The sequence below is a fragment of the Gekko japonicus genome, unplaced genomic scaffold (assembly GCF_001447785.1).
Source record: "Gekko japonicus isolate JY-2015 unplaced genomic scaffold, Gekko_japonicus_V1.1 scaffold20, whole genome shotgun sequence".
Classification (NCBI taxonomy): Eukaryota; Metazoa; Chordata; class Lepidosauria; order Squamata; family Gekkonidae; genus Gekko; species Gekko japonicus.
The window spans coordinates 2,248,204-2,273,156 of record NW_015169172.1 but is presented as its reverse complement, the minus strand read 5'-3'; the positions used below and the strand labels follow the sequence as shown (position 1 = coordinate 2,273,156).

General features: G+C 43.0%; 1 protein-coding gene across 1 annotated transcript in view; it reads left to right on the top strand.

Annotated features, from left to right (window-relative positions):
- SGIP1 (SH3-domain GRB2-like (endophilin) interacting protein 1) overlaps positions 1-24,953 on the top strand; it is a 154,995-nt gene that overhangs the window by 116,047 nt on the left and 13,995 nt on the right. Inside the window, exon 19 of the mRNA XM_015415785.1 lies at positions 23,326-23,437. Coding sequence (XP_015271271.1) covers positions 23,326-23,437 — 112 coding nt within the window. The remainder of the gene's footprint in view (positions 1-23,325; positions 23,438-24,953) is intronic.

Genomic DNA, 24,953 nt, shown 5'->3' with positions numbered 1-24,953 from the left:
TATTCATCTCACATCCCTGATGTGCTAAAGCTCATGTGAGGCCCCGGTCACACGAGAGGTTTTGGGCCGGGAGAGGGACGGATTGGGGGCACAGCAAATGGGTGCGATCCCACCGCAACATCTGGGAAGTGTTGCGCACCCGTCCCCGATCCGGCCCTTCCACCCAAAACGCCACAGCAAAAATAAACCACCTACCGAGGTGGTTCTTCCGGCAAGGCCGCATCAAGGCTGGCCGTGGGATTGCCGGCACGTCCTTCCACTGGCGCATCCCCGGCTCCTGGCCGAACTGCGCATGCTCACACATGCGCAGTTCAGCAGCCTCCCCCTCCCGACCTGGCTTCCTCCCCGGCATCTGATCGTGCCGGGGAGCAACAGCGCCGCGGCTCAGCCGCCGTGGCGTCTCTATTTTGGTGTGGCTCTGATTAGTCGCACTTCGCCCGTTTTTTATTCTGCCATGTGGCAGGGACCTGAGTTGACCTTAGACTGCACTGGAAAGCCAAGCTAGTTATTCAGAAAAGCCATATTGCATAGTCATCATAACATTTGTAATGCTTCAGGATGCAGATTGGAATTCCTATTATTGATTGCTTTCCCACATTAAAAACTAACAAAAACCCTCTCCAAATAGTATCTGCTATGTCTGGCTTTGTACCTCAGAGCCTAGATTCAGAGCCTAGATTTCCACATGCAAGGTTTAACATGGGACCAAATTCTGAATTGGTATAATCTCATTATGACTATTGCATAGTATTGCCTAAACATAGGGATGGGCACAAACTGGGAAAATGTAGTTCAGTTTGGTTCATGGTGCGTGGCATGCCCAGTTTTTGAACCACAACCTGTCATGAGTTTGTGAACCACAAACTGTCACAAAACTGGTTCTGTTCATGAGGTTCATGACATAGCAGACTGCCCTCCCCACGGCATGCTAGAGACACCAAACTCTCAGAGAATCTCCATCTAACTCTCGCCTACCTGCCCTTTATGTTTGGTGAGGATTGGATTTATGGGGTCCGAATTATGTCCCCCCAAGAAGATGCCCCCAGGAAAGTGCTTTCTAGTGAAATGACAGGTTCAGGTTCAGGAGGTTCAAGAGTATATAGAATGGACCCTGTGCAAGCTAGAGGCATCAAACTTGCAGAGGACCTCCCCTTGATGTTCTTCTACATGCCCAACCAAGTCATGTGCAGATTGGATTTAGGGGGTCTGAATTATTCCCCCCCAAAGAAGATGCCCCCAGGAAAGTACTTTGGGGGGAAATGTCAGGTGCAGGTTCAAAAGTGCAAGCTACACACATCAGGAACCTATTGGTGCCCTGACCTGGATAGCCTAGGCAAGCCCGATCTTGTCAGATCTTGGAAGCTAAGCAGGGTCGACTCTGGCAAGTACTTGGATGGGAGACCTTCTTGGAATACCAGCAGTTGGGAGGCACCTCTCTGAATATCCTCCAGGCCCCCAGTAGGGGTCAGTTACCAGAGGTCACCATGACTTCCAGGTGCGCACACACACATGCACATATGAAAAATACAGGAACCTACTGGTTTTTCCATGGCTGGAGAATTCCACCCCCATCCCTTTGCATCAAAGTTGCTTTGTTTCTTTGAAGTTTGGTAAACATTTTGACTCAGTGGAGACTGTCTGGAAATGTATCCATTTACAAACCACAAACCGCCACAAACAGCTTGAAAGATTGTGGAAAGTTTGTGGAAAGTTTGTGCCGGTTGACATGCCATGAACTTCAGTTCACAAACCACAAACGAGACAAAATTTGTCACAACCCTTTTTTTTTCTTTCAAAAACATTTTATTAGGATATACTATTAAATCAAATACAAGTTATAATATTGGTTATTATACATCCTTATTTCTATCCTACTCCCCCCCCTGGCTTCCCACAGTGCTCCAACCTCCAGCCCAATTCTTAAAATTACTTCTCCTTTTCCCTTATTTCTTCATCATAGTATACCAGTAACACTTCTTTCACTTATTCTTCTCTTTTAACTAATTTTCCTTTAGTGACACTTGCTTTTCAATAACTGTCAAAGCAAATTAAATTGTCCTTTACATCCCAATATTTTTCTAAGTAATCTTTAAAGTCTTTCCAGTCTGCATAAAACTCTTCTGCTTCAAGATTCTTAAGTTTTCTTGTCATTTTGTCCATTTCAACCATAAATAATAGTTTCTTAATCCAATCCCCGATTTCCGGAGTTTTGTCTTGTTTCCAACATTGAGCATAAGTCATTCTAGCTGTTGTAATCATATACCACATTAAAGTTCTTTTCCCAACATTGACTTCTTCCCTTTTAAGTCCCAACAGTAATATTTCAGGTTCCTTCTTAAAATTACACTTCACGATTTTTTCCATTTCTCCATGTACTTCAGCCCAGTAACTTTTCGCCTTGTCGCAAGTCCACCACATATGATAAAATGACCCTTCTGCTTTTTTACACTTCCAACATTTGTTTGACATATTACTATTCATATTAGCAAATTTTTTTGGTGTCATATACCATCTATGCATCATCTTATAGCAGTTCTCTTTTAAATTATTACACGTTGATATTTTCATAGCATTTTCCCACAAAAATTCCCAGGTTGCCATATCTATTTCTTTGTTCATATTAACTGCCCATTTTATCATCTGTTCTTTAACTGTCTCATCTTCTGTATACCATAATAACAGTATCTTATACAGCTTAGATATCAATTTTTTACCACCTTCAAACCATATTTTCAATTTCATTATTCTTTTTCCTAAACCCAAAAGCAATTTTATCTGTTTTAAACAAATCATAAATCTGTCTATATTGCAACCAGTCATATTTAAAGTCCATGTCTTCTATCGCTTTCATTTCAAACGACGTTCCCACAGATTTCAAAATGTCTCTATATTGCAACCAGTCTTCTCCTCTGTGTAGTGAATAAATTTGTCACAAACCTTAATTCATCAGCCGGTTCATGCCTATCTCCATCTACACATGTAGATCTGTCCTGAGCCTTCTTCCCACTAAAAAGCAAACAAGCAAAGAATTCTATTGCTACTTAATTTTTTAAATTTAATTTTATCCTGCCTTCATACATGCAGGTCAGGGCAGAATACACATTATTATACTCACAACTCTGTAATATAGTGATGGCTGAGAGAGGGGGTGATTTCCCTAAGGTCATCCAGAGAGCTTCCTTGCAGAGGGGGGATTTGAACCCAGGTCTTTCTCTACATATGAATATCCTTTCTATTCCCCCCCCCAATCTTACTTACATTTTGAAACTTAATAGTGTTGCCAGTGTGGTGTAGTGGTTAACAGTGTTGAACTAGTATCTGGAAGACCAACGTTCAGATCCCACTTGTGCCGTAGAAGCTCGCTGAGTGACCTTGGGCCAGTCACATGCTTTGGGTCCCCATTGAGAAAGGGGGGGTTATAAACAAATAGATAAACTGGAGGTACCAAGAACACTTGATGTTGTTCATATCTCCATCACTGTTAGTTTTGTATATGTACACATTTAGCTGTCATATCTGTTGCTTTTCATGTCCTGCCTCCTGCTTTTAAAGACTGGGTGGGCTTTTTCATCAGACCCAGCAAGGCTAATATATTATTGGACTTTTCAGCTTTGAAAACAAATGTTTCTCTGATCATGAGAAAAGAGCTACAAAAATAATAGCTTCAGGACTATACTATTCTCTGATTACTAATATCGCTCTAATAATTATATTGCTCTTCATTCACAGGCAAATATACTTGTCTGGCATCATAAGATAAAGCAGTCTTTTAATTTAGTTGATGATAGTATAAGTTTGCATTCTCCCGTGTTTTGGAGAACGTATAAGTGAACATTCAAAGTATTCAAATGGACAAAGTTATGTGTAATCTACGATTATGTATCCACTCTTGTTCTAGTTCATTCAACAGCAAACAATTTTTTATTTAAATAATGACACTGACAAATGCAAAACTTAACTTGCTGGAGTATATTACAAACAAAACAAAATACAAAAGTGCTTGAGGTTGTACCAATAATATTCAGTGCATTGTGAAAACTGAGAGATGCGATGCACTTTAGCCCATACAGCCATGATTGGTAGAGCATATAATGCATGTGGGAGTACAGTTACAAAAAACAAAATGTAAATAGAATAATAGAATCACACAGCGTTGGAAGGGGTCACACGGGTCATCTAGTCCAACCCCCTGCTCAAAGCAGGATCAGCCTAGAGCATCCCTGACAAGTGTTTGTCCATAATGTAAAATCATATACATAATACTGGCAACAATTGTGACGGGAAAACTAGTTGGTCATATATACTTACAGGCACTGTTCCCTCTAAGCTGAGTTAGTGTGAGCTAGCTCACAGTTTTTTAGCCTCCAGTTCACAGATTTTTGTCTTTGCTCAGGAAGGAGGGTTTCAGAGCAAACTAATTTATGCAGTAGCCAAATCGCTCGCTCACAACTTTAATGCCAGGAGCTCACAAAGTAGAATTTTTGCACACAAGGCTCCACAGCTTAGAGGGAACATTGCTTACAGAACATTAGCAGTATTCTGTTTCAAAAAAATTCTCCACCAGCAAAAAGGTTATTGTGGAAGTCTGTGTTCAGGTTTCAAGTCACACTGGATTTGTGTAATTTGCTGGTTCCAGTGAAGACAGCCTAGAAAATCTAGAGTTTATAAGCATACTTTAACTTAAGCTGATGTAAGAGTATAGTGTCCATTTTGTTAGTAATTTTCCGTTCTGTTCTTATTTCTGTTTATTTCGTTTCTTTGTAGTATCGTTTCTTGAAATCAATAAAATCTGCTTTAAAAAAAAGACTGGATTGCTTAATTCCATATTGTATTCAAACCTAGATTGAAAGGGATGTGAAAATCTGCATTTGCAGGCTTCTGAAAGGGATAACCCCCACTGGCTCCTTACATTAGCTAACTCAAGGCCACAATGAAAATCACAGTACACCAACAGTATTTACTCCAATGCAAGATTAGGTTTGTTGCTGTTTTTTCCAGGTATGCCACACACACTCCAAAGAAAAGATTATTTTACATTTACATACTAATTAAAGTTACATCCAGTTAAAAAAAACCCCCAAACTGGTGTATAACTTGAAGGGGGGGGATGTCCTACATTCAAGGTCACCTTCCTTTCAAGTTCTTTTTATTGTTACAACCTCCAGTACAAACAAACAACCTTTATTGGCATAGCAACCGAATTATAACGGGGAACCTCCAGTACATTTGTGCTTTATTTTGTCTGTCTTCATAGAGGTTTGTCTTTATCCTTTTCTAAATGTATTGTATGGCAAACATCTCAACAAATGTCTACAGAATAGTGGTGTGGAAACTTGGATCCAAAATAAGTCACCGTAAATGTTATCTTAAGCAGGGCTTTTTTTTGTAGAAAAAGCCAAGCAGGAATTCATTAGCATAATGTCACACCCAATAGCAGAAACTCATTTGCATATTAGGTCACACCCCTGACAGCACAGCTCATTAGCCTATTAGGCCACACCCCATGCCTTCCCTTGGCAAGCCCCCCCATTTAAATGCCTCCCCGATCCTTCCAGGGGGGGCCTGGCCCACCCACCTCAGAGTTGCTGGGGGGGTTGCTCCCCAGGCCTTCCCTCTGTAGCCACACACGCAGAGGTTTTGGCTGTAGTGGGCGTGGCCAACTCTGAAGCCAGCCGGAACTCTGTTCCTGTCCAAAAATAGCCCTGATCTTAAGGTCTGTTATGTGCTGGCATATCATGTCCCTCTGCTCCCATGCAGCGTAGATTGCTTGGAAAAAAAGCTTGGTCCTTTGTGCTTCATGTTGTTGGTGATTTTTCTTGCTAGCCTGGTAGCTACAAATAAGATTATTTAACAGTTGAGATAGAATGTAAAAGGTGGTGTATATATTAAATTGACTCATAGCATATTGAATTGCTGCAATGCCAGTTCCTTGTAGCAGTATAAAACAAATGGCTAGAAAGCTTCTCAGCATGTGTTATGTGTGTGCAGTTTTATCATATTCAGTGCTACTTCTACTAGATAATTAGACTGTCGTGCATATTTCACTCCTTTGGAAACTGTATGAAACTGTATATTCTGGAAAGCTAGGCTTTCTCCCTGAAGTATGATTCTATATGAATCCAGTGGCACCTTTAAGACCAACAAAGTTTTATTCAAAATGTAAGCTTTTGTGTGTCTGAAGAAGTGTGCTTTGCACACGAAAGGTTACACTTTGAATAAAACTTTGTTGGTCTTAAAGGTGCCACTGGACTCAAACTTACACCCCCCGCTACTTCAGGCTAACACCTGTATGATTCCTATTGTTGGAACATACCCACCTGCATGATTCCTGTTGCTGGAAGTGAGCTCCTGTCTCTGGCCCCAGCTCCCACCAACCTAGCAGTTTGAAAGCAAGAAATTGCAAGTAGATAAATAGGTACCACTTTGGTGAGAAGGTAACAGCGTTCCGTGCACTTCAGCATTTAGTCATGCCAGCCACATGACCATGGAGAAGTATTTGGACCGCGCTGGTTCTTTGGCTTGGGAACGGAGATGAGCATTGCCTCCTAGAGTAGGACTCAACTGGCTTTTGAGCAAAGGACACATGTACAGCTTGCACATAACTGCATATGTCTTTAAGAAAAAGTTAACTTGTGGTCACTTTACAAATGATATTGGGGACCAGTACCTGTACAAATGTGCAGTTTCAATGACACATTCAGCTGTGCATGCACTAAGTGTAACATGAGAATTATTCAACACATGTATAAAGAAAAATCAAGAGTCAGTGTTTATGGATTTTTTTATTTATTATTTCCAATTTATATCCCGCCTTGCCATGACAAACTGGCTCAAGGCGGTGTACATGGGTAAAATACAATAAAATAATTGTACCTGTGCTCACTGTAACTTGTGAACAGGACTTATATAGACTGACTTTCATAGCACTTATTCATATTTTGTTCTATTCAGAAAAAGGATCTTCAGAGCATGGTTTCCCCCACCCCCATATTTGAAATGTTTTCCTGATTATGCAGATAGCTTCTTTGCAGGGAGTGTGCATCCCAGTGCAGACAGAATGTCTGAATGCCTTTTTTCAGATGTGTATTGCATTAAATTAACCTGATTCAAACTTGTTTGTCTTCCATAGACTTTTTAATTAATTTACAGATTCTACTTAAAGCTCCCTTTCTGTTGATGAACACATGTGAAAATTAGAAAGGCAGTTCTATAAATTATTAGTATCAGATTTCTGATGGGTAAAAATTCAGAGAAGCAATTTTAAATGTGCTTGCATAGGGGTTTCTGAATAAACACATGTCCATCCATGAATTTTGATTTTTATGGATAGTGGCCTTTGCCAATGCAGTGCATCTCCTAACCCTTTTAAAGACCATTACCAGGTCATCTATTGATTTCATGCTCAGCATGATGACAAGCTTTTCCTTAGACTGAAATCCATTCAGGGGCATAAATATGAATGACATTGCACAAAGCATGTGGCATTGCAGAGTTTTGGATTGTTTAATGATACTGATGTAAACCGCTCTGAGCCTGCTCACAGGGAGGGTAATATATCAATCAAATAAATAAATAAATAAAAAATTGTTAAAACTTGTTTCTTCATTTCTGAAGTATTTGCCCTGATTTTTCATTAAATGCCATCATTTCCCATTCAATGGGTGTTTCATTCATCTTCATCATGATCAGAACAGTTTTCAGCCCAACAACTTATTAGATTGGTCCCTTCCTGTATGTTTTAATGGCAATAGGGAATGGCTATTTAAAAAATCAACTTTGAAGAAAGAGAGAAAACATTTAGTTAATTCTTCATTTGCCCTGTAATACCTCTTCTTTGGATTTCATCCTATCCCTGTAATGACAGACAAATTTAAAATACACTTTTAGCCATGTGTGTATTTTTGTTTTGGAGAGAAATTAACAGTGCTTTATTTTAGCCTTCTGTACTGCTCACATTTTTCACATTCTTCTCAAGTCCTCCTGAAGTACAGTCTAGGCATACAACAATACGGGGAGGGGGGGATGTTTCCATTGGCATTTTACCAACATCAGTGGTTAAATATTTTGTCAAGGCTTTGGAGGTTTACTCACTAATAAGACAACAATATAGTTTCACATCTATATATATAAAAGAAAGTCCCCTCACTGTAAAATCAACGCCCAGGCCAAACCGCTGGACTTAGAGACACCAAATTTGGGGAGAGCACTCGTACCATGGCGTAGGTGCTCGCTAAGAAGGGATTTTTAGAAATTCAACCCCTAAGTGCACCCCCACTCTCTGATTGGTCAGCTGCAGAGCTCAGTGTTCTGAGGTAAAAAAAAACCCCAACAGTTACAGGGAACTGCAGAGAGATAACGACAGCTGAGGAAATCAGGAGTTGCCAACAACCACCTGTGAGGTGACGCACAGCTGCTGGCCCAGCCTCTCTGAAGGTGTTTGTAATGTATCCAGTCCAGACAAGTCCAGACAAGTCCAGAGACAAATGCAGAGCTTCGCTCCAAGAGACAATGGACTATGCGGATCCTAGCCCGCTCCAATCAGGGGGCTAGGTTCCTGGTCGAGAGCCTATGGGACTCTCGACCACTGTAAATAGCCTATAGGGAAGTAGGGGTGTGTTTTGGGTGGTGGTTTCTCTAGGGATATAAGCCGGCCTGCGAGCCGGCCAAAGTCGTCTTGTTCCTGATCAAATAAAGTACGCTTTGCTGAAATCACTCTTCGTCTGCGTACTTTTCAGCTTCCAACACACTCCCCCCACCTCCTACACCTAACAGGTGGTTGTCTGTCAGGTGCAGCCCCACCTCCACAGTGGCTTCTAATACTCCTCCCCCTCCTACACGGGACAGGCAGCTGCCTGTCAGGTGTAGGAGAGGAGGTTGGATGGCTTCTAACACATTCCCCCTGTCTCCTACAACTAACAGGCACTGGGGAGGTTTGCTCAGCAGGATTGCCTTAGCATTGCTGCTGGCCTAGCCTCCCCAATGCCTTTAAATACAATCCCCCCCAACACCAGACAGGTCGGTGTCTGTCAAGTGTAGGAGCAGGGCCAGGGTATGAATGTTTATGTGGAGATAGTAAAGGACATTTCTAGGAGCCATTTCGATGCATGCCTCCCTCATGAACCTGAAGAAATGTTCACCACATCACCAATCCCTCACACCAACTCGCCCTCACACCTCTCACCTCTTACTGCCCCCAAGAAAGCTCCTGGCAAATGTTGAGCCAGATACAACGACGCTACAAGGAGGAGGCAACTTAGGAATGTGGCAAAGACATTTGCGCATTGTACTCCTGCAGTGCACTGAGCTGCACAGGCCAAGTACCAGCAAGATCACTCTGAGGTGCTCAGAACAACACAGTCTCCATATGAGCAAAACAATCCAGGAACACAAGTAGAGAGGCAATCACTTTTGTGGAATGTAGCAGGAGTTGACTTAAGATACAACTGCTTCTTAAATGGACAGTTCTATGTGGCCTGCTCCAGAGTGAGCTCATCAAGCAGCCTGGTGATCCTAGCACCTGAGGGCAGAACCACCAATGTGGTCTACAGAGAGGTCCTTCAGTAGAGAGGGGGGAAAGTACGCATGTCTCACTTCATTTCTTACACTACAATCTTTTCTGTTAAAATTCCTACAACAAATGTCACATTTCAAATTTCACATCATCAGTATTATAACTGGATTTACGGAACTTAAATACTGTAGTGAAGCATGGGTAGCAGGCTAGTTTGGAAAAGAGATGCTGTTACCCTTTGTTGTTCTTCTTTTTCATTTGCTATCTGTTTGATCCATATCTGGTGAAAGTGGCAAATCTGCACTGTCTAACTTTAATTTAAAGCACAGCACAGTTTTCTGCTGGACAAGTACAAACGCCTTGAAACTTCATGGGAAGAATAGGTGTTACAAAGTTAGTGATGCGTCTGTTTCCCTCTCGGCTTTGAGAGATAAAATATGAAAAGGCTACCAGAATGACCACATATCTCAAAGCCTTTGTGTGTGATAAAGGACTAATAATTCTACATAGTCTAGATGCAGCTGTTACTGACTTCCGCAGAAACAATGCATTGGAGGGGGGGGCAAGGGCTTAGAGATCCCTCTGTTCCTCATGCTGGCTAGGGTCATGGTACATTATACCACCACATTCCTGTATTATTTTTCTCTTCTGAACCTTGATAAGTTTGGCTATGTGATACATTATGTATGAATAAACAAGTAAACTCATCAAATTGAAATCTGTGTTTCAGAGGAACATTTAGGTATTGAATCATAACTAGCCTCCAGAGCTCATTAAATTATCATTGATGGGGTTTAAAAAAAATAGACATACTACAGTTCAGATGGATGATTTGCCACACTCCGATTAAGGCTCTAAAATATATATTTTTGGAGGGGGAAGCCAATGGTAATTCCAGAATAACTACCACTCCAAAGAGAATTGCCCTGAGATCCCCCCCCCTTTTAGGAAACTTGCCTGTGTTCTGCCTTCTCAGTGCTAGAGTGCATATGGACAAAAGTGTCAGAGCAGGTGAATTTCCTGCATTATAGTTATTCCCTTATATAGAAAAGGTACCTCTCATCATATTTATGGAAACGGGATATTGTGATCAGATCAGGCTAGCACCAACTTTACAGCAGCTGGTAAAAACAGGAGTTTCCCATAATCTGGGAAGATTGTTTCAGTAGGTAGCCATGTTGGTCTACAGTAGATCAGCTAGATCCAAGTTCAGTGGCACCTTAGAGACCAACAAGATTTTGGAGGTATAAGCTTTCACGAGTCAAAGTTCCCTTCATCAGGTATCTCTTGAGAGCTTATGCCTCCAAACTCTTGTTGGTTTCTAAGGTGCTGCTGGACTCTAGCCATAATCTGGGAAGACTGTTACCCTCTGATTAGTAGCCCTGTGCTACCAATCCATTTGTCTCCAGTCTTGATGGATCCAAGGACTCAAGTTTCTTACCTTAAAGCCAAATGCAGGGCTATTTTTGGGCAGGAACGCACAAGAATGGAGTTCTGACTGGCTTCAGAGTTGGCCATGCCCACTACAGCCAAAACCTCTGCATGCATGGCTACAGAGGGAAGACCTGGAGAGTTACCCCCCCTGGCGACTCTGAGGCGAGCGGGCCAGGGGGGGCCCTGGAAGGATCAGGGAGGTATTTAAATGCCTCCCCGTGCCTTCCCCGGCCTGTCCAAGGGCCAGCTTGCCCTGGCTCCCCGCAGCCACAGGGCGCCCGAGCAAGCCAAGGGAAGGCATGGGGTGTGGTCCAATATGCTAATGAGTGGTGCTGTAAGGGGTGTGGCCTAATGTGCTAATGTGTTTTTGCTGTTGGGTGTGGTCTATTATGCTAATGAGTTCCTGTTGGACTTTTTCTACAAAAAAAAGCCCTGGCCAAATGTCATTGAATGTTCTACTTTTCATTATGGGTAGATTGCCATTCTGTTGCTAAACTGAAGTACCACCTAGCATGTGCAATTTGTTTTAATGTTGTAGCAACAACTTACAGTCTAGCAAAAACATTATAATTTTTTTTAGGTCTGTTACTCAGGGAACAGAAAAGACAAATGCAGGTGTCCAGCATCTACAACTTACTGACCCTGTTTCGGAGATCATTAAAGTCTGTGTATACAAATGTCTGGAGTGGTATTAGCCACTGGGCAACAGGAGCAGCTGTTCCAGGCCCCATGCTCGGAGGGCCTCTGGCCATTTGTACCCTGGATCACAGTCTATGGCTTGGGCTTTCCACTTGCACCGACAGCCACGTATGTCCTGGGGCTTGGGCAGCCAGCTTGGCAGCTACCACTTGTCCCCAGTCTGTCCAAGACTAAGACAACTGGTTTCCAGCTGTTTATTCCTGTGGCCATCACTACATCCTCTGGCAGCAAATTCTACATTTTAATCACTCCCTGTGTAAAGTAGTGTTTCCTTTTGTCTGTTCTAAACCTACTGCCCATCAGTTTCATTGGATGCCCTCAAGTTCTTGTATTTTGGAAGAGGAAGAAAATGTTCTCTTTGTCAACTCTCTCCACCCCATGCATAATTTTATAAACTTATATCATGTCCCCCCTTAGTCATCTCTTTCCTAAACTGAAAAGTCCCAGACTCTTCTGCCTTTACTCATAGGGAAGGTGCTCCAACCCATGAATCATCTTACTTGCCCTCATCTGTACTTTTTCCAGCTCTGCAATGTCCTTGAGATACAGTGACCAGAACTGTACACAGGATTCCAAATGAGGCCACACCATAGATATATACAGGGGCATTCAATATGGGCTGTTATATTCTCAATCTCTTTCCTAATAATCCCTAATATAGAGTTTCCCTTTTTCATCACTGCTGCACACTGGTTGACACTATAATTGAACTATCCACTATAGGGATGGGCATGAACCAGTTGATGAACTAATGTTTGTGACAAATTTTGGCTTGTTCAGGGTTTGTGATCCAAAGCAGGATGAACTACCATGTATTTGGGCACATTTCGTGGTGGCTTGTGATGGTTCATGAAAAGCAGAAAGCAGGGTTTAATCCACTGGGAGCAGAAAATAGGTTTAAATGTCACTGATTCTGCACCCCACAAAAAGGCCACAGGGAGCAGAAAGCAGGGTTTAAATGGCTCCCAATGGCTTTTCATGGGGAGCAGAAAGCCATAAGGAACAGAAAGGAGGGTTTAGATGGAAGAGGTGAAGTGTATTCCCGGTGGCACTTTACCCCCCACCTTTCTGCTGGCCACAGCTTGCCACAAACAGCTGAAAGATTGGAGGGAAGTCTCTTCCAGAGGACCTCCCCCCTCCCTTCTGCTGGCCATGTCTTGTCATGGCCAGCAGAAAGATGGAAAGTCCCATCCCAGGGGATCCTCCCTCTTTCTGTTGGTTGCTGTTTTCCAGGCTGTCTTCTACAGTCCTTTAAACTTTAAAGGGACTGTAGAAGACAGCCCAAAGCAGCTGCACAGCAGGGAGCACCTCCCCGCCATGCAGCTGTTTTTCACACTGTTTTGCAGTCCCTTACTTTAAAGGGACTGTACAAGACAGCACAAAACAGCTGAGCAGCTTGCTCCCTGCCACTCAGCTATATTTCAGGCTTTCTGTGAACCCCATGTAATGGGACTGTGTTCTCTTTCAACAGGGTTTGCAGGGCCACAAACTGCACCAACTGGTTCAGTTCTTGAACTTGCCTCCCAGTTGGGTTTGTGGAACTGAACCACATTTTCCTGGTTCGTGCTCATCCCTAATCCATTACGACCCCCAAGCTCTTTTTCTCTCTCAGTCTCAGCAGTTTCAGATCCATTAGCCTATACTCGAAGTTGAGATTTTTTTTCTCCCAATGTGCATCACCTTATACTTACCAGTCTCAAACTTCATTTGCCACATTGTTGCCTAGTCACCCAGTTTGTGGAGACCCTCTTGGAGCTCTTCATAGTCAGCTTTGGTTTTCACCATTCTGAATAATTCTGTGTCATCTGCAAACTTGGCCACTACACTACTCACCCCTAGTTCCAGATAATTTATGAATAAGTTAAATAGTACTGGCCCCAGTACTGATCCTTGTGAACCCCCCTGCTTGCTTCCCTCCATTGCGAGAACTGCCCATTTATTCCTACTCTTTGCTTCCTATCATTTAACCACTTTTTAATCCGTAAGAGAACCCGTCCTCTTATCCCTTGACTGCTAAATTTACTCCGAAGTCTTTGGTGAGGAACCTTGTCAAAAGTCTTTTGAAAGTCCAAGTATATAATGTGTACTGGCTCACTGTTGCTGAGGGCCCCACGGTCACTAAGATCCCCCCTGACACAAGTGTGTGGTTGGAGTGATATTTTCATGAAATGAAAGACCTTTCAAATATAAAGTTGATTTTTTATAACATATTTATTGGGTTTTTTAAAAAATTGGGTTATTAAAAAAAGAATAAACCTACACCATTGCATAGAAACAATAACACCATCAAAATTTACATATATAGACTAGAACCAATCTGTACAGCAAAACATCCAAGCTAAAAGGGTAACCAAAACCCTCGACATATATTGCAAGTATGTTCAACATACAACTTCACCACTCAGTTATATACACTAGCATTTAACCACTTCACCCTTGATCACGCATATTGCATAACAACTATCTTTTTCATAATTTAACTACACAATTGTTTACGTTAACCTTATAAGTCATGATTGGTAATATTCTCTCTTGGTAAGATTCTCACAACATTTCCCACATTTTCAAGCTATAAATAATCGTCCTGTTACATTCTACTAATATAGTTTGCACAATTCCTATCTGTCTACTTTCCACTTTATTTATCAATGTTTCAATTATAATCAAAGCTATATATTCATTTTTCCTTTCTATAAACATACATCTATACACACACAAAAAAAGCATTTCTTTTAATATCTTAATACTTTATTTTATGATTATTTCAAATTACTTAACTTAACAAAATCAAAAAGTTCCCATATTACCAGAAGAAAAAAACAAAACAAAAAAACCCAAAAAGAAAAAATCATATCAAAAAATCAAGAAAAAGGAGAGATAAATATTTCATTCAGCAATATAACAGAGAAAAAAGCATAAGTTCATTTTTCCAGTTAGACTAAAACATGACAAACATTCCTCCCTCATACAGCTTAATTTGTCCCCTGTGAATTAGTAACTTGCATTTTTGTCGTAATGAGTCTACGTGTCTTCTTTCTTTATAATTGTGGCAGCATATTTCTAACCTTGCCTTTCTGAATTTCAACCACGTTATGTCCAGTATGTTATTTTGAGCCTTAAATTTCCATGCACGTCTTTTGGGTCTCTTTCCCCCCCGAATTCTTCCTTCTTTATGCACAGTCTTTTGAAGCTTCTTTTTTAGTGACCCAGTCTTTAAATATAACAACCCCATATTTTTCTTTTCCTGTTTTATTACTAATGGGGGTTGAATATCAACAATTGCCTCTTCATATTCACCTTGCCGTTTTTCCACTACACTCTGTGTATATTGTGCCGATTCTTTCAAATCCAGTTGTGGAGATTGCGGCTTTTCAAATGCTTTCACAAAAGCTTCTTTAATGCCTTTTTGCAATTCATCCCTCAACACTCTCAAAAATTGTTCAACAGTCAGGTCTCCTACTGCTATGTTGTCATCAATCACGTCCTCCTCAAGTTCTCCCACAGATGCCCTTTTCTTTACAAAATTAGTTTTACTCTAATTAGTTCAACTCTTAGTACTCATCTAAAATAACAGCCTTAGTTGTCAGTCCTTACCAACAAAAATGTAAACCCCGATAAACAAAGAAGAGTACACAACGTCATTCGAACAGATACCTCGCACGTTCTTTCTCTGGCTGCTGCTCTTCTCCATTTGTGGCGTACAAATTCAGGGTAAACCTTGTCCAAAGCCTTCACCGTTTTCACAATTATGAATATGTGTACTCACAACAACATGGTGTTTCTGTATATTTATAAATCCCATATAAATTAAAATGGAAGGTCACAGTTAGGCAAGGCAATGGCTATACAGCCATGCCTTGCTCCATCTGTTGCTCCTGCTTCGGGGCAATAGCCGCCACATCCCCGCATTTTCCTTATGCCAGGGGGGCCAAAATGAGCCCCCTGCTACTCACCCCCCTCCAGGGGGACAAGCAGAACCTACCCAAATATCGGGGGGCTCCAAAAGAGTCGACGAGGAAAGAGCGGCTCGGCAGTGCCCCAATTAGCCGTGCCACATCACAGCACCATATTGGAAGTTTAAAGTTGATTTTTATTGACTACCAAGAGTGTGAGGAAGAAAAAGAAAAACCTTAATTTTCTTATTTAGTACCATTAATTCTTAAAAGAATTTTTTATTTTGCAGCTCAAAAGGCAGTCTCAGTGGCAGTTGAACACCACTTTATCCCAATTAGTTTCAACAGAAACCACCTGTGTGCATTCCATCCCCTGAAAAAGAAAGATGAGAGACAAGTAGGACAGAAAAAGAAGCTGAATTGGTTGCAGCTCAGGATTGGTGGAGGGAGGGGAAATTTGAGTGTGTGTGTTGTATGTGTAGAGAAAAGAGGAGAACTGGAGGAGTAAGTTGGGGTGGATGATTCAGGGGACATTGTGAATAACCTCTCCAAAAGGAGAATGAATGATGGAGATTGTCTGAAATAGCAAGGAAGAGAGAAAGAAGGAGATGGAGGAAGCATACATTACCTGTTCCAGAAAAAAAGGCTGGTGATCTAGCATTCTAGCGGTAGACAGACTCACTACTCTAGAAACTGGTCATCTTCTTTGTGGTCCCTGTGCAGTCAACACACAAGGGGTTTCATGCCCCCATTGAACCCTCTCCGGGCTGCCTAGAAAAGCTTAGAGACTCCTACCTGAAGCGGTGTCCATCTCAGTCCTCTCTAATGAGCATGCTCAGTGGCTGAGGCAGACTCTGCCCCTTTTCCCCCAGTTCATTTTTAACTGCCTCCTGACCAAATGTCTTTCTGAATCTCTCTGGGAAAAGCTGCTTCAGATGAACACAAACTGTAAAGGAAAAAGACAATAATAAACCTCTAAACCCCTCCCGCACTGCCGCGCAGGGCAGGGGTGGTCTATGGGACCAAAGCCCCTTTTTAAGAGTTGCCAGAAATGCAGGGCTAAAATTCCCCCAACCGATGGGCATGGCAAGTGCTTGTGCTGCCTGGGTGAGGACCACAAAATTGGAAGCTGCACCTTTTGTAGTAAATTCACTGGCCAGGAGAGAAAAAACAGGGCGGCTCACCTCAGAGTTTTCCTATTAGAGCGTTCCCTAGCTCCAACGATGACTGACCCCATAGCAACACAGCAATCACCGCCTCCCCCACCCCTTGAGTGGGGAGATTTGGTGCAGCAGTCTGTGGCCGTATACAAACAGAAAAAGGCCAGAACAGACAACCCTCCCAAGACATTGGTAGGATTGAGTAAGTGCTCTTCAAAAACACTTGTGCACTTATGGTTGAGAGGGATGTTAATATTCCCATATATCGACAACTGGCTACTGGTGGCTGCATCCCCAAGGAGATTGCAACGGGATATCGCAGATGTCCTCAACCTCCTAGATCGCCTGGGTCTCTGCATAAACCAAAAGAAGTTGCTCCTGACTCCAACACAGAAGATCGAATTCATAGGGGCATGTCTTGATTCGAGGACATTGACGGCATCCCTGCCAAGAGACAGGGCCAAAACACTAAAGACACTGGAAATGCAGTTTGCTACTTGTCCAGTACAGACAGCGAGATCGGTACAGAGGTTACTAGGGTTAATGGCGGCAGCTATATGTGTGGTACCAATGGCAAAGCTGAGAATGAGACCACTTCAGTTGTAGTTTCTGCACCAGTGCAACCCAGTAACGGTGCATGCTTCACTCAAACTCTCTATTCCGACATCAGTCGCACAATCCATACGGTGGTGGATGAACATAGACAATCTGATGCTAGGAGTGCCCTTCCAGCAAAAACCTGTAGAAATAACAATCTACACCGACACCTCCCTAGGGGGATGGGGAGCTCACTGTGGAGAACGCTCAGTCCAGGGGCAATGGACCGACAGGTTAAAGAAATGTCACATCAATTATTTGGAAATGTTGACAGTAAGACGGCGCGGCGACGGGCGGGTCTCGGATCGAGCCGAGGATGCCCGACTCCTTTCCGCTTTGTCTGGGGCTCTCAGGGGTCTTGGGAGCACCTGGCCAGCTCTCCCGAAGAGAGAGCTGGAGCAGGGGGCTCTGTTGTGGCCCCTCCCATGACTGGCAACACGGGGGAGTGCCCACTTCTTGCCCCAAAGCCGGAGCGGTTTGAGAGAAGGAACATGGCCACCATGTTCCTGTTAGCTGCTGCCTCCCGTTCTTTTTATCTATATATTTAAGGCATTTGGACTAGAACAGCAGCGAAAGAAAGAAAAACTTGTGAGTACATGCATCTTTAAGTATTTATAACAAAGAAAATACCCCCAATGAAAGGGATAAGAAAGCGGCCAGAAAAGTGAAAGGAGAGGCGGGTGCACTTCTGCAGGGTAAAAAGGACTGTTCCCTACAGCTAGATTCTTCCCCCACTCTTGCAATTGCACAATAAAAGTTGAAGAAATGGCGTTGGCAAAGGAGATCGATAAAGAGGAGGAAACAGGAGAAGACACCCTAATAGGAGAGATGTCGGTTGAGCAATTTTTAAAGATCCTGAAGGAAGGAATAGAGGAAGGCATCAAACAGGCGTTTGCAAGCTTCCACGCCCCCCCCCAACCGGAGAGTGAGAGCAGAGAAGAGTCAGAACAAAATGGACAGTGTTTGGTAAAGATTTCTACAGATCAACAGGAAAAGGGAATTATAGCGACCCAAAAACGGGGGGGAAAGACAACCAGAAATATCCACGTGAAGAGAGAGGTAATAAGTGGAATACAAAGATCCTCCACCAAAAGGAAGGGAAATGGGGAAAAAAAGAGACTAGAGAGAGCTGGCAGGAAGATGAAAAATAACAATGTAAGAGGGAGAGATGATTTTTGGAGTGGCAGGGAGAAAGGATTAAAAATGACCTGTTGCCTCTACAAGGAGAGAAAACATTTGAACATGGTGCTATGGAAAAAGAGGCTTCAGAACTTTAGAAGGTGGTTTAAAATGTTTTTGAAATGAAATGAATTGATATGATTTATGGGTAAAATGAAATGTGTTGGTATGATTACAGGGTTATTATAGTTTTAATTGTGTGATATATTATTATGAAGGGGCTCTAATACTGTGGTTTTGTTTTTTCGTTTAGTAGCTAGGTCTTTTTCTTTATTTAGTCTTGAAAATTGATAAAAGAGAAGGAATTGATGTGAGTAGGGATGTGTATATAAACTAGTTAAAAGTAAAGTAGCAACTTAAAGGAAAAGGAGAGTGATGATCTAAAAGAGGCTTTAGAAATTTTAGAAGGTGGTTTAAAGTGTTTGAACCGTCTATGTATGTGTTATCTGCATGTTTTTTTCCCCTCTCTTCTTTGAGAATGGAATGAACTGATAAGATATGCGGGTAAAGAATTTTGGATGTCTGTTAGCTATTAAACTGGAAATATCAGAGAAATGAAGGGAGAAAGTGGAAAGCTGTATTAGTCTGTCAATTAAAATTTTAAAAAGATGATTCTGGATAGAGCTGTTAGGAGGTAAACATTGAAAATAAGAAATAATAATAAAAATTAAGAAATATATGTTTATAACCAAAATAAAAATGAACTAAAATAAGATAAAACTTTATAATGGTAGTAATATTGGAGTAAAGGAAATTTTTCTTAGTATTCTGTGATGAGAGAGTAAGGTTGACTACGAGGAACGGTCAGGTTTATATTGCTAGAGACTGTAGATATAAATTGTCTATTAATGGATGTATGTAACACTTATTTGAGGGGAAAAATTTTTGGTGGAGTGATAGGAAATAGGTAATTATAACTATTTGCGCTGTTGTTGTCTAGAATAGGTGGTTTGTAATATAAGGTGTTAATGGAATGAATTGTGCAATTGTTAATTATTATTGAGATAAGCATTGTTGTGAAAAATCAATAAAAATATATATTTTTTTAAAAAGGAAATGTTGACAGTCAGACTCACTCTTGGCTCCTTCTTACCAATACTAAGGAACAAAATAGTACAAGTAGCAACAGACAAATTAACGACTATGTACTACATCATGAAGCAAGGGGGAACGGCTTCAGTGAAATTGTGCAGGCTGGCAATAGAGTTATGGGAATCGTGCCTGAAACACAACATGCAACTAAGGCCAATGCATATACCGGGGAAGGACAACATCAGAGCAGACAACTTAAGCAGAAGAGCAACAAACCACCACGAGTGGTCCCTGAAAGAGGAATGCTTGAGGGACATTTTCCATGAGTTCGGGTGCCCAATGCTGGATGCCTTCATGTCTTCAGAAAATGCAAAATGCCCACTCTTTTATTCAAGGAGCCGCCCAACAAGGACCCTTTTGGGAAACGCATTTTTCCACCAGTGGAAGGAACACCTTTTCTATATGTTCCTGCCAATTCCACTTATTCCCCGATTACTACAGAGAATAATGAATGACCGCACATCTGTCATGCTCATCGCACCATGGTGGCCAAGGCAGCCATGGTTTCCGCTTGTACTAAAACTGTCAAAATTCAGATACAGGAGCATACCGGTCAGTCCAGACCTGTTGTCACAGAAGGAGGGGAAGATCTTGCATCACGATCAATGCTCCCTCTAAGCTATGGAGTCCTGTGAGCAAAAATTCTACTTTATGAGCTGCTGGCATTAAAGTTGTGAGCAGGTGGTTTGGCTACTGCATAAATTAGTTTGCTCTAGATCCATCCTTCCTGAGCTAAGACGAAAATATGTGAGTCAGAGGCTAAAAAACTGTGAGCTAGATCACACTAACTCAACTTAGAGGGAACACTGATCACGACCCTGCCTTTTTCAACCTAACAGTGTGGAGGAATCCAGGTGTAAGATCTTCGCCAACAGTAGAAAGCATCATGCTTAATGCGAGAAAACCATCTAAACAAAAATCATACAGACAGAAATGGGCATGTTTTGTCTCTTTTGCAAAGGGACAGGGTGCAGAACCCGTGATAACCTCGCTACAAACAATACTAACATTTCTAACAAAGTTGTATAAGGAAGGGTTGAGTTATTCTTCAATACGGGTGTATCTGGCTGCTATATCAGCATCCCATGATCTCTTAGATGGTAGATTGGTTTTCTCCCACCCGACGGTCAAGGTTTTCCTGAGGGTTTTGTTGAATACTCACCCACCAAAGAGACCATTCATACCAATGTGGAGTTTGTCCTTGGTCCTGGCAAAACTAATGGGATGGCTGTTTGAGCCCTTATCTACTGCCCCTATACACTTAGTCACATGGAAGACGGCACTACTAGTAGTGCTGACATCCGCACGGAGGGCGAGTGAGCTCTCTGCATTGAAGGCCAACTCTCCCTACACAATTTTTCACGCTGACTGGGTGATACTTAGACCTGATCCATCCTTTCTACCAAAGGTGGTCTCACCGTTCCACTTATTTCAAAATATCACCCTGCCAGTTTTCTTTCCCAAACCAGCAGATGAGGGCCAGAGGGCACTTCATGCATTGGACGTGCGCAGGTCCCTGGCTTTCTATCTAGCTAGGACCAAAGAATTTAGGAGGGATAACAGACTATTTGTATTTTACTCTGACCCAAAACTGGGCCAACCAGTCTCTAGTCAGCAACTCCCAAAATGGATTTCCTCTGCAATTGCCTTATGCTACCAACTTGCAGGCATTCCATTACCACAAATGCCGAGGGCACACTCAGTTAGGGCTGTAGCAACCTCCACAGCATTTGTAGCAGGAGCGTCGTTACAGGATATTGGCGCTGTGGCAATGTGGGCCTCCCCATCAACATTCACGGCACACTACGCAATGGATGTTAGGGGCAGGAAAGAGGCTCGCTTCGGCCAAGCAGTTCTCAGATCAATTTTCTCCTGAGAAAGCAATGGAGTGTTATGTTAGAGAGTGTTACAGAGAGATCGTAATCTCAAGTACATAGTTTACAATGTTATTGTTTGTTTTAAGTCGTAGTAGCAGTTAGATTTAAAGAGCAGTACTGCGCATGTATGCAACGTTAATCCGTAAAAAAAAAAAAGAAGCATTTATGGTTTTCCCCTTTTTGGATCTGTGTTTCAAGAGTTGAAAATAAATACTGCAGCATTGAAATGACATGTCAGTAAAAAAAAATTGTCTCTGAGTCAAGTACTGCAGCCGCAATGGATGCCAGCACCCGCCATCCAGAAAGGTGTTTAGCTTGCAAGTCACCCATTGTGTGTGGACTGCACAGAAGCCATGAAGAAGATAAACAGGTTGCTTACCTGTAAATGATGATCTTCGAGTGGTCATCTGTGCAGCCACACACACCCACCCGGGCCATCCCCACTGCTGAGATCCTTTATGAGTGCCATAGTGTATAGCAATTGTCGGCAGTGAAGGAAGGAACTGGGGAGAAAGGGGCGGAGTCTGCCTCAGCCACTGAGCATGCTCATTAGAGAGGACTGCGCGGGACTGAGGCGGACACCGCATCAGGTAGGAGTCTATAAGCTTTTCTAGGCTTCCCGGAGAGGGTTCAACGGGGGCATGAAACCCATTGTGTGTGGACTGTACAGATGACCACTCAAAGATCATTAGTTACAGGTAAGCAACCTGTTTCTCTTTTGTGCTTTTTTGGGTGGGAGAATAATCTCATCTATAGCTATTTTAAGGAATATAGGAGATGCTGCTCTTTATGAGACTTTTTCTGTAATCTATATGTTCCTTCGGTGTGCTTTTGGAAGATAGAAAAAGTGTATTAGAATGAGGGTGCCAAGAGATAATCCTTAAGGCTCCCTTACTCTGTGACGATGGTTCATTTCTGGTATCTCATGAGAATTGTTCCACCTAATGTTCTGGTGTTTATGAAATTAAATACTGTAAATTATTCACTTTTGGGGTGAGCTCCTGTAGCCCCTAGATAAATCTGCAGTTTGAGGGGGATGCACTACCTTCTGTAGGCCAGCTACATGTTACGGTTTTCAACTTGCCTTTCCAATCATGTCAGTGGCTGGGAACTCTATTTGCAAGTGTGGGGGGCCCTGAATTAGGATCTGCACCATTGCGTACAGGGAAAAGACCTTCAGCCTTCCCCCACACTATTTTCCTGACTTGAAATGGCCCTAAGGGAGTGCTAGTCACTGCTTTGGGGGCCTGCACTTGTAGCCCATTAAGATACATATATATCCTTAAACGGGATACATAGCACATGCACACACACTTTTTTTTACATTTGGGAAAATGGCACATGAGAAGGCTGAATCCCTTTTTTTCTTGTACAGCACAGTTCCAGTCCAAATCATGTTTTTGCATGCTTGGAAATTTAAGGGAACCTGCAGCTAGTATGTGACTGATTGACTGAAAGTCAGGTTGGAGAACCCACATACAAGCCACAGAAAACTGTAATATGTTGTTTGGCACGAGTCAGTTATTAAACACTCCTGATTAGATTCAGTCACAGTTAGTGTCAAAACGCGGTTCCCCCACCCCTTAGCATCTTATGGCTCAGGGCTATTGTGGTCAGGGATGAGGGTGGTCAGGGGATGTCAGGTCCAAACAAGTGGGTTGCCTGGTACATCTTACTTATTTCTTATGAGAATGCTTGGGGGGGAAATGAGCATTTGAAAACCTGTTCTGATATTGGCACCCATGTTTTGCTTCTGAATCACTTCTAAACAACAGTGCATGTCTTCTCCTTTTATGTGCATGCTCTTCCCTTGTGGTGTTTATTTGAAGCAATTGTGAAGGTGTATATATGCATAAAAAGCAGCTGTCTTTCATTGTTTGCAGGCTCTTCCAGAGGACCCAGCCCCTTAACAATGGGTGCACAAGACACTCTGCCTGTAGCTGCAGCTTTCACGGAAACTGTTAATGCATACTTCAAAGGAGCAGACCCTAACAAGTAGGTATCATTTTTTTGCTCTGTCTTTCCCATGCAGTGGAGACATGTGGTGCCAGCCAGCAAGAAAGCTAGAGAAACTATTCACTGGCAGCTGACAAGTAATTGCTAAAGGCATTTGCTTTGATTTTTGACATGGGGCTCCTCTGCTGCTTCTCTGTGTTAAGGAATGGACCATGCATAGGAAATTGCATCATCATCTAAAATTACTGAGCATGCAGGTAAGAGAAGGAGGGAAGAAAGGGGAACATTTTCTTTCATGTTGGCAACTTTTTATTAACATTTGCAGACACAGTTAAGGAAAACTACACAAACCTGGCTTCTTGTACTCTCAGGCACATCTCAGAACTCCCTCCTTACCTCTCATACAGTAACAGTAAACACTAACTTTGGTTATGCATGATGTACATGGGCTAACTAGAGCTATTTTTTCTCCTGATGATCAGGATTTTATCTTCATTGAACCTCCAGACATGCCTTTGTATGTCATGGGTGGTAGGTAAAATTAATGTTTAACCATGATTCTCAGCATGAGAAGGAAGGACAGGGGCATGCATGAAAGCTGGGCAGCAAGCTAGGATCAGTGCAGTTTTCCTTAACAAAAGTGATGCCTGAAATTAGCTAATTATTTAAATCAGGGGTTAAATAAGTGTGGTAGTTCTTCATTGACAATTTACTTTGGTTTCCTTTGACTTGATTTCAGTTCTCCTTATGATAATTGGCTGCTGTTCAGGTTCACTATGCATTATCTTCTGTCATGTTAGTACATATCTATATACTAATACCGAAGTCGCCCCCTGGTGTGCGGATAGATAAATCCGCACATCGGGGGGACCTGGGGGGGAGGGAGAGGTTTGTGCACACGTGCGGCGGTCCCCACGTGTGCACAAAAATCCTAAATGTGGGAAAAAACATCAGGGGATGTTTAAATCCCCCCGAAACTCACAGAGCGTCCTCTGCGCATGCGCAGGGAACGCTCTGCGACCGCCGCTGCTGCCACCGCCGCTTGGTAGGTGAGCGGTGAGCTGGGAGGGGGGAGGAGAAGAAGCCAGGGGGGAGGAGAAAGAGCCGCGAGGGCCGAGCGGCTCGCCGCTTGGCCCTCGGTTCGGAGCCGGGGGGGGGGGGGGGGGAAGGGGAAAGTGCCCAGGGCAAAGCACCCAGGCAGGCGAGCGAGCAAGGAGCCCTCTTCTCCCTCGTGGAAGGCCGGCCTCCCAAAGCTACACACGCCCACAACTTACCAGGGGCGTCGGGAAGGCGCAGCCCCCTCCCGCGGCCGCCCTCGGTCCCTCCTTCAAGGCTCCAGCGCGCCGAATCCCCTGCCGAGGCCCCGCCTGAGGGAGGCGTGAGTGACGGAGCGCCTCCCTGCCTGCCAAGATGGCAGCTCCGAACAAGCAGTGAGTGGGGGAGGGGCGGCGGGCCGAGCTGAGGTGATTTGCGGGGAGGAGAAAAGAGCCCGAATGGTATAAAATGGGGGCGGTGGCGGGTTGGGCGGGAAGGGAAAGCAGAGGGTGGCGTATCT